At 40.0% G+C, this 17348-nt stretch overlaps 1 protein-coding gene across 7 annotated transcripts in view; it reads right to left on the bottom strand.

The window, feature by feature from the left end:
- Positions 1-17348, bottom strand: part of TLN2 (talin 2) — a 421428-nt gene that overhangs the window by 169936 nt on the left and 234144 nt on the right. For all 7 annotated transcript variants that reach the window (XM_032342750.1, XM_032342743.1, XM_032342747.1 and 4 more), the window contains 2 exons: positions 4949-5012; positions 3803-3907 (listed from right to left, as the gene is read on the bottom strand). In XM_032342750.1, coding sequence (XP_032198641.1) covers positions 3803-3907; positions 4949-5012 — 169 coding nt within the window. The remainder of the gene's footprint in view (positions 1-3802; positions 3908-4948; positions 5013-17348) is intronic.

Below are 17348 nucleotides of genomic sequence, written 5' to 3'. Positions count from 1 at the left end.
TTCTTTACATATATTATCTCATTTAATCTTCACTAGAGCTCTGTAAGGCATTATCACTCCCACTTTCCAGATGAAGAAACTGAGGCTGAGGGGGGTTATGAATATCTCTCAAAGTTATAGGAGTTTCTGCTATTTCCCACATAGGGGTGTCACCATCCTGGATGACAGGCCAATCTTCCTGACTCCAATCCCTAAGCACTTTCTTTTATAACAACAAAGTATAATACTCTGAATATTAGGTCAGTGTTTTCACGGATATGGAAAAAAATATGATAGAAGTGCCTGTAAATATATCTAACTACTCTGAGACTATATATGATTAATCCTAAGGCCATGTGGTATGATTAAGTGTATTCAATATCAATATCTAAATGTTTCAGAAATTATAATTTCAATGACTTAAATTTCTAATAGCTTCTATAGAAAATTTCTAACACTTCTATAGAAGTAGTGAATGAGAAGCTAGAATCACTCACTTTTAACTTCCTAAATGATGCCAATGAAACTCCTCCACAATTCAATGGTATGGTATGTTTAGGTTAGGGTTCTAGAGAAATCTGTTACTTATGCCTTTAAAAAACTTATTATCCCTTAAGCCATACAATTTTTGTGCGTGTCTGCTGTTCTGCATAGGATCTCTTTTCATCATCTATTCTAAACGACTGCACTTATCAATACACACAAACTGTTTTTTCATGTTGTTGACATATACCTTTTACTTGAATAATTTACTCAATTTAAAAATAAACCTAAGAGTTAAAATGACTATATATTGTTATAGCATGTACAGAGATCTGGAGGCTGAAAATTATGCTAAGCGAATGGACCATTTAATAATATTAGCTCTTCTATTCCATGAACATGGGATATCTTTCCATTTATTTGTATTGTCTTTAATTTCTTTCACCAGTGTCTAAAAGTTTTTAGTATATAGATCTTTCATGTACTTGGTTAAATTTATTCCTAAGTAATTTATTGTTTTTGATACTATTATAGATGGAATTGTTTTCTGTCTTTCTTTTCCAGATAGTTCACTGTGTATGAAGCCATCTTATTTGACCTATTGATCTGATTTACAAGGTTCATTAGTCCATAGTATTAAATTACTCCTGAATTCTCAACTGTCCTACTTGGAAAATAATACAACTGCAGTCATACAAATTATTTATCAAAATCAATTTTCTTTTTTGAGAGAGCAAACATGTGAATGCATGAGTGGGGGGCAGAGGGAGAAGGAGACAGAGAATCCTAAGCAGGCTCTAGCCCAGCATGGTGCTCAATCTCATAACCTGAGCGGAGATCAAGATTCAGATGCTCAACTACATGAGCCAGCCATGTGCCCCTATCAAAATAAATTCTAAAATAAAATGTACATGAATAAGACCACTGAGCAAAAAATCAACATGGGCAGTGTGCTCACTTCCATAAAGTGACAAAAAATAAAACTAAAGAAAATAAAAATCTGAATACCTAACATGTATACTAAAGTTGATCCTGGCCTTTCTTCAAAGGCATGTAAGTTAAAAAAAATAAAAAATAGGGGTGCCCAGGTGGCTCAGTTGGTTAAGTCGCTGCCTTTGGCTCAGGCCATGATCCCAGGGTCCTGGAATTGAGTCCCGAATCGGGCTCCTTGCTCCGCAGGGAGCCTGTTTCTCTCTCTGCCTCTGCCTGCCACTCTGCCTGCTTGTGTATGCTCGCTCGCTCTCTCTCTCTCTCTCTCTCTGACAAACAAATAAATAAATAAATAAAATATTTTTAAAAAAATAAAAAATAAAGACTTGGAAAGAAGAAAAGGAGAAAGGAAGGGAGAGAAGAATGAAGGAAGAAAATTTCCACTACTTTCTTATTTTGTCTTAAATACTTTTGTGAAAGAAGTTTTCATTTAACCAAATCTACAAGACCTTGCAATAACCAGAAGATCTGTGTTCTACCTCTAATTACTCTAGCCATAGCCAGATTTTTCTCAGGCCCTAAATTAGCCTTGGGGAACATTTTATTTTTTTCTGGACCTTGCTGTTCAAGTGTTTTTCATAACTACATTTAGTTTGCTGTGTGCTATGTATTTTCCTAAATTTATTGACTTATATGCACATCACTGAAACTGACTGTATCAAGTGTGATGGGGTTGATGGAAAACAACATGAAAACAAGAATGAATTTCATACATAAAAGACTATAGAAAACCTCAAGAAAGCATGGAAACTGAGACCGAAGCACTGGACATGCTCGAAATTTGTTTTACCTTTGTCCCTATGAGGTATTGGAACTCATCTGCCATCTACTGTTCTTCAGAATAATAAATGAAAAGCAGCTTTTTCTTCTAAAACAAGCAGAACTCGCCATCTGCTCATGGTGAGGATAGGGGAGTTAGCAGGAGGAAATAGGATGTAGGTGACTACAGGTCAGATGGGCTTACCTCAGCTACAGCAGAGTCACTTCAGGGAAATGGAGCCATTCGTACCTACAATGCATCAGCCCCAGGCAAAAATTCACGGACAGTTTAAAACTCACACTAAATATGAAAAATTCAACTTCTATATGATTTTCTGAAAAACAAAGTGATTCACCTATGCTTTCATCATTTGCAAGGGCCTCAGCATTCTGGGGTATAAGACCAAGGGCTGTCTGGTTTAAGTAAGTCGTCAGTAAGAAGTGTTTCCCCTTCTTCAGTGTAACATCTTTGTTGCTCCTCACCCCCAATGAAGCAGCTTTCTCCAATTAGTATAGTCAAAAAAAGCATCTCTATCCCCAAACATTCTAGAGGACAGTGTAACTTTATTCTTCTTTGGTTCTCTTTAGCAGTGAGGAAAGTGCGTTTCTTAAAGGACCTTGACTTGGGCCTTGGGACGTCTGTCCCTGGGGGCAGCTGCCCCACAGCTGGTAACAGTCTCCTTTGCCTCAAGCAACATGAGAAACTTCACATGGTGTAGTTTTCTTCCAGGGCCAAGAGCAAGAGGCAGGAAGCCAAGAGTCACAGCAAAACAAATGGCAATCAATGAAACCTATTAGTAAGATGACTAATAGAATATGTGAGGTCAGCTCCCTTCAGAAGGGAGCTGAAGGAAATTGGAAGGGGAGGTGAACCATGAGAGACTATGGACTCTGAAAAACAACCTGAGTGTTTTGAAGGGGCGGGGAGTGGGAGATTGGGGGAGCCAGGTAGTGGGTATTGGGGAGGGCACGGATTGCATGGAGCACTGGGTGTGGTGCCAAAACAATGAATACTGTTATACTGAAAAGAAATTAAAAAAAAAAAAAAAAAGGATATGTGAGGTCAGACTCCACAAAAAGTTTATCAGTCTACCTAAGAACACACCCGTAGAGGGCCTCAGTCTTGAATTTCAAAGACCCGCCTCTTTCCTTCTAGTAGGATGGCAAACAATTCCCATGAAATCAGATCTGAAGGCCACAGAAAATCCCAAAGCCCACCTGAAAGTATACAAAGTACCCTGTTTACTACATTAATTCAGTTCGGTATGTAGAGATAGACAGCCTTCACTTAGTCCAGGGAACTCTTGGTAATCTTAAGTGAGACATTTTCAAAGTAAAGTGATAACAAGTAGACATAAACGTACTCCTTCAGTGACTTTATAGCACTGCAGTGTACCAGGCCAAGACACAAGTGCCTGGAGGCACACAGGCAGCCAGGCTCACACAGCTTACACACTTCGGGTCTGCCCCATGGGCTAAACTCAGGTGACCACTGGCCAGATGTTACCTCTGCAAATGCTAGGGGTCTTGGGACCACAAAGCAAGCTTGCCTGCCAACAACCCTCTGCCCCCTGCCCCCTGCCCAACTTACCTTCACTAGGAAAAAGGACACACCGTACGTCCGGAGGGATCGGGCGAGTTTGACATACTTGACCTTGGCTTCTATTTCACTCATCTCTCCACAGTTCTTATGCTCCTACAAGTGACAGCAGCAAGGACCCATTATTGCAGCTCTGCCAGCACGTGGACTTGGTAGAGGTGTTTACAATATATGGCACACACAGTCACTACGAATGATGGGTCACTGACATTTGTGTCCGAGACCCCTTTGTGACACATGTACCAGCTCAGCAAGGACCAGAGCACACAGACAGCTCAGATGCAGGGCTTCCTAATGAAAACTGGAACCCAAACTCCTTAGATATTTTATACCTACAGGCAACAATTCATGCCGTGAATCTTTGGACTCAGACCAGAATCCAAAGTGTAATCCACTTTTGGAAGAACTCCGCATTCCCAAAGGTTCAGAACCAACGCTTTCAATGAGAGCTAAAATAATATTCTCCAGGAGAGGTATCATTCTAACATATACCCAAAAGACATGGTTTTCCAAAGAGCAGGGTATAGAAATGCCTACACATCAGAGTGCCTGGAATCAAGACCGTGTGCATTTTATACACATGAACACATGACATTTCTACTTCAACTTGCATTTACATTTCAATACCAAAGAAGACTTTAATATTTTGGATTCACTGGAGTGATTGTTTTATGGTAGAATTGATGATAGGGCTTTTCTTAGTGTTTGCCAGGAAGAGAGAACTCTCTGACATTTAGGGGAAAAAGCCCTGAATTTTAAAAAGACACCATTTTCCACATTCTAAGCTTCAAAAAACAAATATCAGGACAAAGAAGCTACTTGTAGCTACTTCTTCAGTGCATTTTAGGAGCAAATCACCTTGTTCCGACACTATCAAGATAATGCCTTTGAAATTAAATGCATGCACATTTTTTCTCAGAAGGACTAAGTAACCTTTAGCAAGAACGTATGGATTAAGATAATAAATCTGCCCAAAGTAGATTTGTCAGCTTCTTCACTCTGGAGTCACTAATCATTTATTATAGAAGCAGAGTACATGTATGGGGTACTAACCTAGCACGTGCAGAGGCCCCTCTCATACTAATAGACGATGTTAGGGAGTGAGAAGAATAATAAAGTTCTGTACATTTCCAATACCTGAAATATTCTCTTTTCCGCTCCTCTCTGCTTGATGTATTCTTTGGGCAGGAATTCCTTTAGACTGAGAGAGAGAACAAAAATAAAAATAAATAAATAAAAATAAGCCATTTATTCTATGATGAGAAGGAAAGAAAAGAGACTTCGGTACAACTCAGTAAGGTCACTAACTCTCCCAGTATTTGATGGCACAATTAGGAACAGAGTGCCACATCCCATAACATACTTAAAGAGGACACAAATATAAAACCAGTCTGATACAAAGGATCAAATCAACAAAGTTAAAAAAGAAAGAATTTCCATGATACACTGTAAAGTAGGAAAGCAAAGGGTGCCAAAGTATAGAGTATACTGTCCTTTGTGATACAGGGAGGAAAACATTTTTCATTTTATATGGTTACTACGTATTTTTAGGGGTGCCAGGTGGCTCAGTTGGTTAAGCTTCTGATTCTTGGTTTCAGCTCAGGTCATGATCTCATAGTCGTGAGATCGAACCCCACGTCGGGCTCCATGCTCAGTGGGGAGTCAGCTTAAAGACCCTCTCTCTCTTTCCTTCCCCCTACTCTTTCACATGCGCTGGCTCTCTCTAGAATACAGAAGTAAATCTTTAAAAAATAGATGCATTTTTTAAAACAATATAAGCATACACCTCGTACTAATTAAAATGATTCTCTATGGGAAGAAGGAAGACCCGGGGTGAAGGAGCAAGGACGCAAACGAAACTTCTGGATATCCGTTGTGTTACAGTACTACCTCAGAATCGCTTGAAATGACGGAGGGGAGAAATTCAACATCTAAAAACCTAAAGCAAACTGAAACAAATGGACTTAACAGGGTATCAAGTTGATAGCATAACCACAGGAAGAAAAGTGATTTCAAATAACTATGAAAAACAGTCTTTTGACTATACATCTCTAGTGAGACATGTTTTTTTTTTTTAGATTTTATTTATTTATTTGACAGAGAGAAATCACAAGTAGATGGAGAGGCAGGCAGAGAGAGAGAGAGAGAGAGGGAAGCAGGCTCCCTGCCGAGCAGAGAGCCCGATGCGGGACTCGATCCCAGGACCCTGAGATCATGACCTGAGCCGAAGGCAGTGGCTTAACCCACTGAGCCACCCAGGTGCTCTCTAGTGAGACATGTTTTAAAGATAAAATGAACCATAGAGGACATATTAAATATTGATAACATTATTTTAAAACTGTACCTTCTCCCCTCTCAACACATAAATACACACACACTATAAAATTAGGTTATTACATTATATAGAAGTAGGATGTCATAAATAATTAGGATAAAGTAAAAGTAGCTGTTAGAAACCAAACTTTTTAGCATGAAATAGATCAAAATAAAGCAAAAAAAAAAAAAAAAAAAGAAAAAAAAGTTAAATGAAAACCCGTAGTCTTTCATTTGAATTGGAAATACTGATCTGAATGCCTGATTCATTCTTTTTCTGGAAAACATTTTTTAGTGTGTCCCCTGAGGAGGCTAAGGACAAGGCCTATCTGGTGGCATTGCCAGGGTCTCGATCAGGTAGCCTCCAAATACTGTTTCCCACTAAAAAGAATCAGGGATCCCTGGAGAAGTGACTGATTCTAACTCTGAAGCAGGAAATGTATTGAATGTTCTTGGGGTTTCTTATGCCTGAGATCAAAGAAGCTATCAAAATGACACTAGACTGAAATCAAGGGGTAACCACTAGCCAATAACAGATGATTTTTAAAAACTTTATACAAAGGAGAAAGATCAAACAATATCATGAGCCCACCATCCAGTTCCAACAATTTTAATTCACAGACATTCCTGACTCATCTATCCCCTGCACTGGATTATTTCCAAGTAAATCCTACAGATCATATAGTTAATTTCATGTGATGGGGCAATTAGAGTGTCAGAAAGAATGATGACAACAATGGGTAAAAGCACAGACATATAAAAATTTCATAAAGATCCTTTAAAATAATCATTGTTCATGTTAACAGGTGGCCAGGGCACCAACTCCTACTGAAAAACTGATAAACGGAAAGTAACGAAGCTAACAAATACAGAAGGAATAAAAGGAGTCCAAAAATCATCATTTTATACCTCCTCCAAACACACCAGAGTGGCTGTTAAAACAAACAACTGACAAGTTGATGGGGAACTTTATAGGAGATAGTTCGGTCTCATTCAAATCCACTTAATCAATTTTATTATTAATAAAAGTGGGATGACCAGATCATGGTCTCAGGGTCCTGGGATTGAGCCCCGCATCAGGCTCTCTGCTCAGCAGGGGGCCTGCTTCCTCCTCTCTCTCTCTGCCTGCTTCTCTGCCTACTTGTGATCTCTGTCTGTCAAATAAATAAATAAAATCTTAAAAAAAAAAAAAAAGGTGGGATAACCAGACAGCACATGCCTCCTAACTGATGTAACAGGAAGTATTCTTAGCAAGAAAGAATAATATATAATTTAACCTGAATTTAATTAAGATGTGAGATCTAAATATTATTTACGAAACAAGAGATAGAAGAACCCAGTAAGGGACACCACCAGACACGATCAGCCCAATGCCAACTAGGGTAATTCTATAAAAATCACGCGGGTCCCTCAAAATAAATGGCTTGGTGGTAGAGGTGAAAAAGAGGACACAGTGAGAGATTAATAGAGTTTCATAAAAACATATTTACTACAAAGCTACAGTAATAAAGACAGTGGAGAACAGATATAAGAGTAGACAGGTCAATGGAATAGAATTGAGAGTCTCGAAATTAACCTTTAGAGCCAGGCGATTTTCAGCAAAGGGAATGGGTTTTCAATGGGAAAAGAATAGTCTTTTCAACAAATGGTGCTGATATCCAGCACCAGACAACTAGATATCCATGAGCAAAGCAATGAAGTTGGACCCTCTACTTCATACTGAATGCAAAAATTCACTCCAAAGGGATCAGAGACCTACATTTAAGCTAAAATTGTTAAACTTTTAGAATATAGAAACAACTTTTATGACCTTGAGTCAGGGTGACACTTAAGATATGATACCGAAAGCACACGCAGCAAAAGAAAAGAAAAGTAGGACTATATCAAAATAAAAACTTTGGAACTCCAAGTGACACGACCAAGAAAGTGAAGAAGCAGCCCACAGAATGAGAGAAAATAATGCAAATTAAATATCTGGTAAGGGACTTGTATCCTGAATACATAAGCAATTTCACAACTTAAAATTGAAAAGACAACCCAATTAAAAAATGGGGGAGGGGATCTATAAAAACATTTTTTCTGAAGAAGATACACAATTGGCCAAAAGCACATGAAAATATGCTTAACTTCAGAAGCCATCAGGGAAATTAAAAAAAAAAAATTATAGTACAATACCACACACCCACTTAGGTGGCTACAATAAAAAAGATGAACAAGTGTTGGTGAGGATCTGGAGAAATTGGAATAATCGTCATGCATTGCTGAGGGGAATATAAAATGGGACGGCTGTTGTTGGAAACAACCTGGTACTTCCTCAAAATGTTAAACAGCAGTTCTACTCCTAGGCAGGTAACCAGGAAAAATGAAGACATGTCCAAACATGTGTACATGAATGTCATAGTAGTATTCCTTTTTTTTTAATGCTTTCTTTCTTTTTTTTTTTAGGATTTATTTATTTGATAGAGAGAGACATAGCGAGAAAGGGAACACAAGCATGGGGAGTGGGAGAGGGAGAAGCAGGCTCCCCATTTGAGCAAGGAGACGGATGCGGGGCTCAATTCCAGGACACTGGGTCTGGGATCACGACCCCAGCCAAAGGCAGACATTCAACGACTGAGCCACCCAGGCACCCTCATAGTAGTATTCCTAACAGCTAAAAGGTAGAGACAACTCAAATATCCCATCAACTGATGAACGGAGAAGTCAAATGTAGTTGATCCATACAACAGAACATTACTCAGCAATAAAAATGAATGACGTAGGATATAAACGCCAACATAGAAATCCTGTGCTAAGCGAAAGAAGCCCATTGAAAGAGACCACAAATTGTATGATTCCATTCCATAGGAAATGTTCAGAAGAAGCAAATCTATAGAGATAGTTAGGATCAGCACTTGCAGAGGCCAGGGATGGGTGTGGGGTTACTGAGGAGTGGCTGCTAAGAGACACAAGGCTTTTATTAGGAGGGATAAAAGCCCTCTGAAATTAGATTGTGTGAGGGGTGCTCAGTCTTGCGAATACATGGAAAAACACTGAACTGTATACTGTAAATGGGTAAATTATATGGTGTGTACACTGCATCTCAATAAAAATATTCCTTAAAACTCTATGAAGCAAATAAAATTTGTAGGCCTTGCTTAAATTCTAATATTAAGTAAAAACAGTATTTTTGAGACACTGGGAGGAAATTTAACAAAGACTGGGTATTAAATGGTATTACAGAATTATTGTTAATTCTGTTAGGTGTTAGGATAGATTTGCAGTTGTACAGATTCAGAAATCCTTTTTTTTTTTTTAAGATTTTTATTTATTTGACAGACTGAGATCACAAGTAGCCAAGGAGGCAGGCAGAGAGAGAGGGGGAAGCAGGCTCCCTGCCAAGCAGAGACCCGAAGTGGGGAGATCCCAGGACCCTGAGACCATGATCTGAGCTAAAGGCAGAGGTTTAACCTACTGAGCCACCCAGGTGCCCCCAGCTTCAGAAATTAAAAAAAAAAAAAAAAACTTTTTATTTGTCAGAAAAACATACTGAAATACTTACAGATGAGATAATAGGCTCCCTGGAATTTGCTTTAAAATACTCCAGCAAAGTAAAGGGGAGGGCAGGTGAGGCCAGATTCTGGCTACATTAACACTTGAAAAACCAAGTCTGGTTATTCCATCAACAAAAGTTGTAAGCCCATTTTCTGGAATTTCAGGGATCTAGTAGCTGAACAATCTGGATTTCTTAAGAGTCAGCAAGCCTAGGGTCTAAGAAATATCTAAGCAGTAGCCCACGGCATGTTATGACTATCCACAAGCAACTTCATGGACAAAAATATGATTGGTCACTGGAAGGCACCAATGTCTCTCTCTCTCTCTCTCTCTCACACACACACACACACACACACACACACACCCCCAGACCAAACCCCTCACAACAATGACTGTTGCCAGTAGAATGCCAGAGGGCAGGGTCCAGAGGCCAGGCAGAGGCAGAAGATGTTGGGCATTAATGGCAAGAAAGTTCTGTGTAGCAACAAGCCTCCCTCTATCCCAGCTCTGCCCACTAACCCTCCCCTTCTTCAGTAGGTACGGAAAACAACTTCCAGAAGCTTGCACTACAGGCATCACCCTTGATGGTCACAGGAGTGCATTCAGGAGTTTGTTATCAGGTATTTCAAAATATGAAATGTGTGTGTGTGCCCATGTGTGGCCTGTATGTTTCCCCAGTAAATCAGTGAAGTGCACAGTGTCAGCATGAAGCTGGAAGGAGCAGGCAGCCTGTCATCACTGTCGGCCAGCCAGCAAGCCAGCGGTTCCAGCCCAGTTGTTGTTTTGATTACCAACCCTGAGCCTGGAAGGCTCCGAAGCATCTGGGACATGTATACAAGTGAAATCTTTCAGCCTCCTTTGAGAAAATGGGTCAGATTGTCAAACCTGATTGGAAATTTTTCTCTTAATTAAGCAAGCTCTGGCCAAGCCACGTCCTTCCCACTGTCTCCTTCGGTATTCCCACTTTAAAAGGGCAGGAGGCTCCTCCTCCCAATCCTACCACTGGCCTTTTAAATAACACCTTTTCTGAGTGCAGTAATAACAGACCCCCCACTTCACTGAGAGGTGGGCTAGTCCAAGGTCTTCTTATACCCGAAGATCTGTGGGAGGCTGGAAGTTTGCAGCCAGCAGATTCTTCTCTCATGAGCCCCACTTCTGCTCTGGCCAAGTCAGCTCTATTTGTTCTGCACTCTTGCTGCTGGCCGAGCATCACATGATAATGTAATAAACCAACAGAGCCCATCAACTGCTTAAAAAAAAAAAAGAAAGAAAGCTACCGAATGCTTAAGAAATGTATTTCCAAAAGTTAGTAGATGTGAGACCACCGTAAAATAATGAAAAGACAAAATCATGAAAATCTAAAAATAGTTCACCCTCAGATTGCTCCAGGATCGTCTTTAGGTGGTATACATACAATGGAATACTATGCAACCATCAAAAGAAACGAAATCTTGCCATTTGCGAGGATGTGGATGGAATTGGAGAGTATTATGCTGAGCCAAGTAAGTCAATCAGAGAAAGACAACTATATGATCTCTCTTGATAGGAGGAATTTGAGAGGCAAGGCAGGGGGTTTGGGATAGGGAGGAAAAATGGCAACAAGATGGGATGGGGAGGGAGACAAATCATAAGAGACTCTTAATCTTGCAAAACAAACTGGGGATTGCTGGGGGCTGAGGGTTAGGGAGAGGGTGGTTAGGTTTGGACACAGGGGAGGGTATGTGCTATGGTGAGTGCTGTGAAATGTGTAAGTCCAATGATTCACAGACGTGTACCCCTGGGGCAAATAATACATTATATGGTAATAAAAACAATTTTAAAAATTCGCTCCTAGATGATGTAGTTTGTACAAGGAAAACAAAATAGAACCCCAACCAGGGGATCTGCACCAAGAAAAAACTGGTCTTTCATCAAAAGATTAGCAAGTAAATGTATAAATTTGAAGTTTAAATGTAGGGTTTCACAGAGATAGGTATCAGAGATTCTTTTTTTTTTTTTTAAGCTTTGAGGGAGAGAGTGCCTGCGCATGTGTGCGCACGCTGCGGGGAGGGGCAGAGGGAGCGAGAGAAACCTGAAGCAAACTCCCCACTGAGCAGGAAGCCCAATGCGGGGCTTGATCCAGGGGCCCTGAGATCTTGACCTTTACCTAAATCAAGAGTCAGCCGCTCAACTGATTGAGCCACACCCAAGTGCTCCTTCAATTCTGTACTTTAAATGTCTTTTTTGGATTATCCATAGTCTAAACCATGATGACAGAGGATTTCTACTATTAACAGCTGCTCTTTATTGAAAGTCAAACAGTTTCAGGTGCTTTGCATGTTTAAGCAGGTTAATTAAATTTTGACAAAAGCCCATGGAAGAAAATATCCCATTTTATACATGGAACGTGAGGTTCAGTAACACTATATTGCCCACAATCACAATCAATAACTTGAGTCTCGTCTGTGGTCTCCAGCGACCACGCTCTTAGCTACTCAACACTCTGGTCCCTCCAAGCTACCCTTTACTCAAAAGACATAATTTGTGATCAGAATTTCAGAATCTTGAGATGAAGAATAAGATAAAAAAAATACCCATGTAATGGTAAAAATTACCATGAGAGGCAATTTTTTAGAAATGCCCAGAAGCCATTAAATGAAAGAAGGGGAACTTAACACATTTGGGGGAGCAGGGTCTAGATTTAAAACTAGGTGTTCACAAAACCTCATTTCTGATATAAAAATTAAAGCCTTGTTCAAGTAATTTCAAAAGAGGAGTCCTAGAGATGGTCTGTAGTCTGGCAATAAGCATACAAGTAGGGGCGCCTGGGTGGCTCAGCGGGTTAAAGCCTCTGCCTTTGGCTCAGGTCATGATCCCAGGGTCCTGGGATCCAACCCCACGTCAGGCTCTCTGCTCAGCAGGGAGCCTACTTTCTCCTCTCTCTCTGCCCGCCTCTCTACCTACTTGAGATCTCTGTCTGTCAAATAAATAAATAACACCTTTTTTTTTTTAAAAAAATAAGCATACAAGTATACAAGAGTCAGCTATGATTTTGGGAAAAGTGAACGGTTTCTCATCTGTCCCAGGGTTGCCACAGGGACAGGTCCACAGGCAGCCCCCACTTCTCTGAGCTGGTGTGATCATCTGAAAAGGAGAGGACTTCTTCCTAGGAGAGTCACCACTCATAAATGAGGCACAAAGCAGTCAGGTGTTTACCCAGCAAGGAGTGAGGCTTGGAGGGGAGGGAGTGTGGAGAAGTAGAGCAGGGGCTGTGCCACCCACAGGACACCGGAACACCCAGATTTCCTGAGCCCAGCCTTCACGGTCAATCACCAAGTGACCAACAGAAACGTCTCAAATTTGCTATTACGTAAGTGGTCCCAGGACCGTTAGCATCAGCACCACCTGCGAACATGTCAGAAGTGCCAAGCTTCAGGCTTCATCCCAGACCAGTGGAATGAGAGGCTCTGGAGGGAAGGCCCCGCCATGTAAACAAGCTCTCTAGAGGGTTCTGATGTATGTTGAAGAGAACCACGAGCACACTGGGCTGGAAACTCAATCGGCGGGTTCAGACACACCTGAATTAGAAGCCAGACTCCAAGATGAACCTGTCTGGGACGGAGGTGAAGTCTGGGCTAACTGCAGTGACTATGTGGGAGGAAGGAAGCTTCTGTCGAGCTGGGAAACATGTAGGGTGGAAAGAAATGGAGAGTGAAGATGGCATGAAAGAAGCTCAGGAGTGGGTTTGAGGACCGGACCTCAGCCACACAGCAGTTCTGGGCTCCCGAACCAATCCCAGTGCCCTCTGGTCTAAGGACAAGAACCCACGCAGAGGCTCAGGGCCAGCTCAGGGCTAGATCAATTCCATCATGCCTGGAGTCTGAAAGCAGTCAGGGATGTAGGCACCAGCTTGAGGAGGCCACTGTTAGCGGGGATAGTGAAGGTGCCATCGGACAGTCAAAGTCTCCTCTGATGGGAGAGCCCTCGACTGTCAGATGCACGGGACAGAAGCGAACAGTGAGGAAACTGGTGGGCAGCAGTGGTAAAGAACAGGAGGAAAGGCAGAGCTGATGAAAACACATGCTGAAATACTACCTCCATTTGTCTGAAAATACGACCTACGGCCACATTATTCTGAAGACGAACTCCAAGGGAGGAATGGGAGTTTGACTAAATGCCAAGAGAAAAACTGACTCAAGGCCTCCTGCTGTGGCAAAGGCTTTGCTTGTTGACAAGAGTATTATGTTGAGTTTGTGGTGAAAAAATTCCAAGTCCACTCTGAATTCTTCAACTGAGATTCCAAGATCAGGTTGCTTTGTTCTCTCAGTAGAATACATCCAAGGCCCATGCGGACAGGACAAGGGACCGCAGTCAGCAAGGCTGAGAGCGGTCCTCTGCCAGCTCCCCACCTGCCTACACCCAACCACTGGGTCATCTCCCCCTGCAGCAAACAGAGCCATAAGCGCTGGTCTGAGCCCCAAGGCCTGTTAATTTTGCCTTTGCCAGAAGTTAGAGATCCAGCCCCCCTGAACACAAGCTGCTATCACCTCACACCAACTCCGTGCCATTGTTCTTTTTTCTTTTTCTTGGTAAAGATTTTATTTATTTATTTTCGAGAGAGAGCACAAGAAGAGGAGAGGGTCAGAGAGAGAAGCAGACTCCCCATGGAACTGGGAACCCGAGCGGGACTCAATCCCAGGACTCCGGGACCATGATCTGAGCCGAAGGCAGTCGCCCAACCAACTGAGCCACCCAAGTGCCCCCATGCAACTGTTTTAAAAAATTTAATTGTGGAAGCATTGGAAATATATTGTCCAATCTGCTTTATGATTGTTACCTGTTTTTAAAGAAACAGATTACAGACTGAGTTGACATCCCATACCATCTTTCTTCCTCTTCCTAACTGTACTCTCTTGTAGTTTCCATGCATATTTGATTACGTTCCTACTTCTTGTACCTATGAATGTATTGTTTCTCTCTGTATTTTTAAATTCAACAGATTCATTTTCTGAAATGTCTTGTTTCCTCTGTAAAGTACTTTGATGTTTTCAGACATTTAAGTCTGTACCCAACTAATAGAAGTGAAATGCTGTACCCTTATTGATTTTGCATTTGGTTTACTTCTGAGGCTGAATATTTTTCCTTATCTTTGTAAGTCCGTTGAATTTCCTCTTCTCTAAAGTGCCCTGTTGCTATCCTGGGTGATAATTTTCTTCTTCTTTTTTTTTTTTGAGGGGCAGCATGCTAGCACTGCCACACATGCACATGGCCTGGGGAGGTTTGTGGAGAGGGGGAGAGGGAGAATCTTAAGCAGGCTCCAGGCCCAGTGCAGAACTGGAACTCACAACCCTAAGATCATGACCTGAGTTGAAATCAAGAGTCAGTCACTTAACTAAGGCACCCAGATGCCCTACCCACTTTTCTTTCTTTTTAATAACTTCTGGATATTTGTTCTTTGTAGTACATGTTGCAAACATGCAAATTTCTTCTTCCACACTCTGGAGTTTCACTCTTAATTTGGTAATCTATTTTGCCTATTATTTTCATTTTAGTAGAGGTTTATCAATCTTTAGAACTCTTATCACCCAGCATTAGTAATAGAGTATTTTATTTACTATAGCTTTATAAGAAACTGGGTATTTGTGTGAATCCTTCAATTAGCCTTGGTCATTCTTGAGTCTTGACTAGTACATACTAATTTTATAACAGTTTTATAGAAATACACATATTAAGTTTTTATTTACTGAAGTATAATTAGCATGTAATATCCATTTACCTTCAGATATACATCATGGTGATTTGGTATTTTTATACATTATAAAATGACCCCCACGATAAGACCATCTATCACCATACAAAGTTATTACAGTATTACTGACTATATTCACTATGCTGTACATTACATTCCCATGACCTATTTACTTTGCAACTGAAATTTTGTGTATCTTTAATCCCCTTCACCTATTCCAATTCAATAATTCCTCTTCTGGGTATTTAATGGAACAAAACAGGAATATCAATTCAAAGAGATATATGCACATCTAAGTTCACTGCAGTATTTACCATAGCCAAGATACAAAAGCAACCAAAGTGCCCATCGACGGATGAACGGTTCAAGCAGATGGGATATATAGGTATACAATGGAATATTATTCAGCCATAAAAAGAGAATGAACTCTTGCTATTTGCAACAACATGGATGGATCTAAGGTATTATAACTAAGTTAGAGACAAATACCATATGATTTCACTTATATGTGGAATCAAAAAAACAAATACACACAAAAAACAACCAGATGCATAGATGCAGGAAACGAACTGCTGGTTACCAGAGAGGGGATGGGTTTGGGGGTAAGCAAAATCAGTTAAGGGGGTCAAGAGGTACATACACTTTTTAAGATTATCTTTTCTCATTACTTGATATGTGGGATTTTGATTAGAATTGAACTGAATTTATAGACAAATCTGAATCGCTTTTGTGGCCTTCAGCCTTTGTATATATTAACGTAACAAACCACTCCATTTATCCAGACCTTCACTTATGCTCCTCTATAAACTTTCATCATTTTATTGGTTAGATCCTAGAGTTTTTTAGATACCTCTATTCATTGGTAAATAATACTTTCTGTTGCAAAAGGTCTCTCCTTTTTAAACTTACATTTATTTTTGTTGATTATGTATGGGAATACTATTTGCCATATATATTTTATATTTTATAATATAAAGTATTTTTATATTTTAACATTTATATTATACTATGTTTATAATATATAAAATACAATTTTATAATAGAAAATATTGCCATATATTTCTATTTTATATTTTTAAAAATATATATTTTTTATTTTCCAGTCCTGTAGGTGAGTCTGAATACTATTGTTCATACCTAGGTGGCAATAAGCAGTTCTATCTTTATCTTTTTTCCAGGGACCTTACTCTTACTAGCTTTGAGAAGATTCTCTGTACATTGAGTGGATTCTATATGCCTATAATCCTATCACCTGCAAAGAGTGATACTTCCAGTTTTCTAATCTTGCCATTATTCATCTTTTTTCTTTCCTTATGTTGTATTTTACTTATGATCTGCCTCTCTGCACTAGAATGGAGGTTCCACAAGGGCAGAAATGTTTCCGTTTTTATACTGCTCCATCCCCACAAGGGATCTGCCCACAAGGCATCCCATAAATTGTTCCATAAATGTCACATCCCTAGAAGAAACCAGCTGTAACCCACAGTTACATCTAAACACCCATCATGTTGGACTGTTAATGTTTTATTAACTTTGGGGAGGGCATCTCTATTCAGTTAAATGTTTTCCATGGTCTATATTCAGTTTTGGTATTTGATTCTGCTAGTTCCAAATTAAGGTGAGGAGGTTTTTCTAATTTTCTTTCTTTCTATTCTCTAAAATAAGTGGGGCCTATTTTCATTTGTTGTTTTGTGGGGTTTATTTTAAATTGATAAGGCAATTTCTTTCAAGATTAGAGATCTCAGATTTTCTCATCAGCCATTTCGTGACTATTTTCAAATTTTTTGGCTTCAAGCTTTCATTTCAATCTCTTTATCTGAAATTGTGCCCCGTTTTCATTATCTCTGTTTATTTTTTGCCTTTTTCTACTTCTGCTTTTTTCTCGATCAAACTTACCAGAGATTTACATATTAATTTTTCCAAAGCATCAGCTTTTGATTTCTATTTCATTACTTTCTATTG

Source organism: Mustela erminea, chromosome 5, assembly GCF_009829155.1.
Source record: "Mustela erminea isolate mMusErm1 chromosome 5, mMusErm1.Pri, whole genome shotgun sequence".
Lineage (NCBI taxonomy): Eukaryota > Metazoa > Chordata > Mammalia > Carnivora > Mustelidae > Mustela > Mustela erminea.
This window is presented reverse-complemented; position numbering and strand designations above follow the sequence as displayed.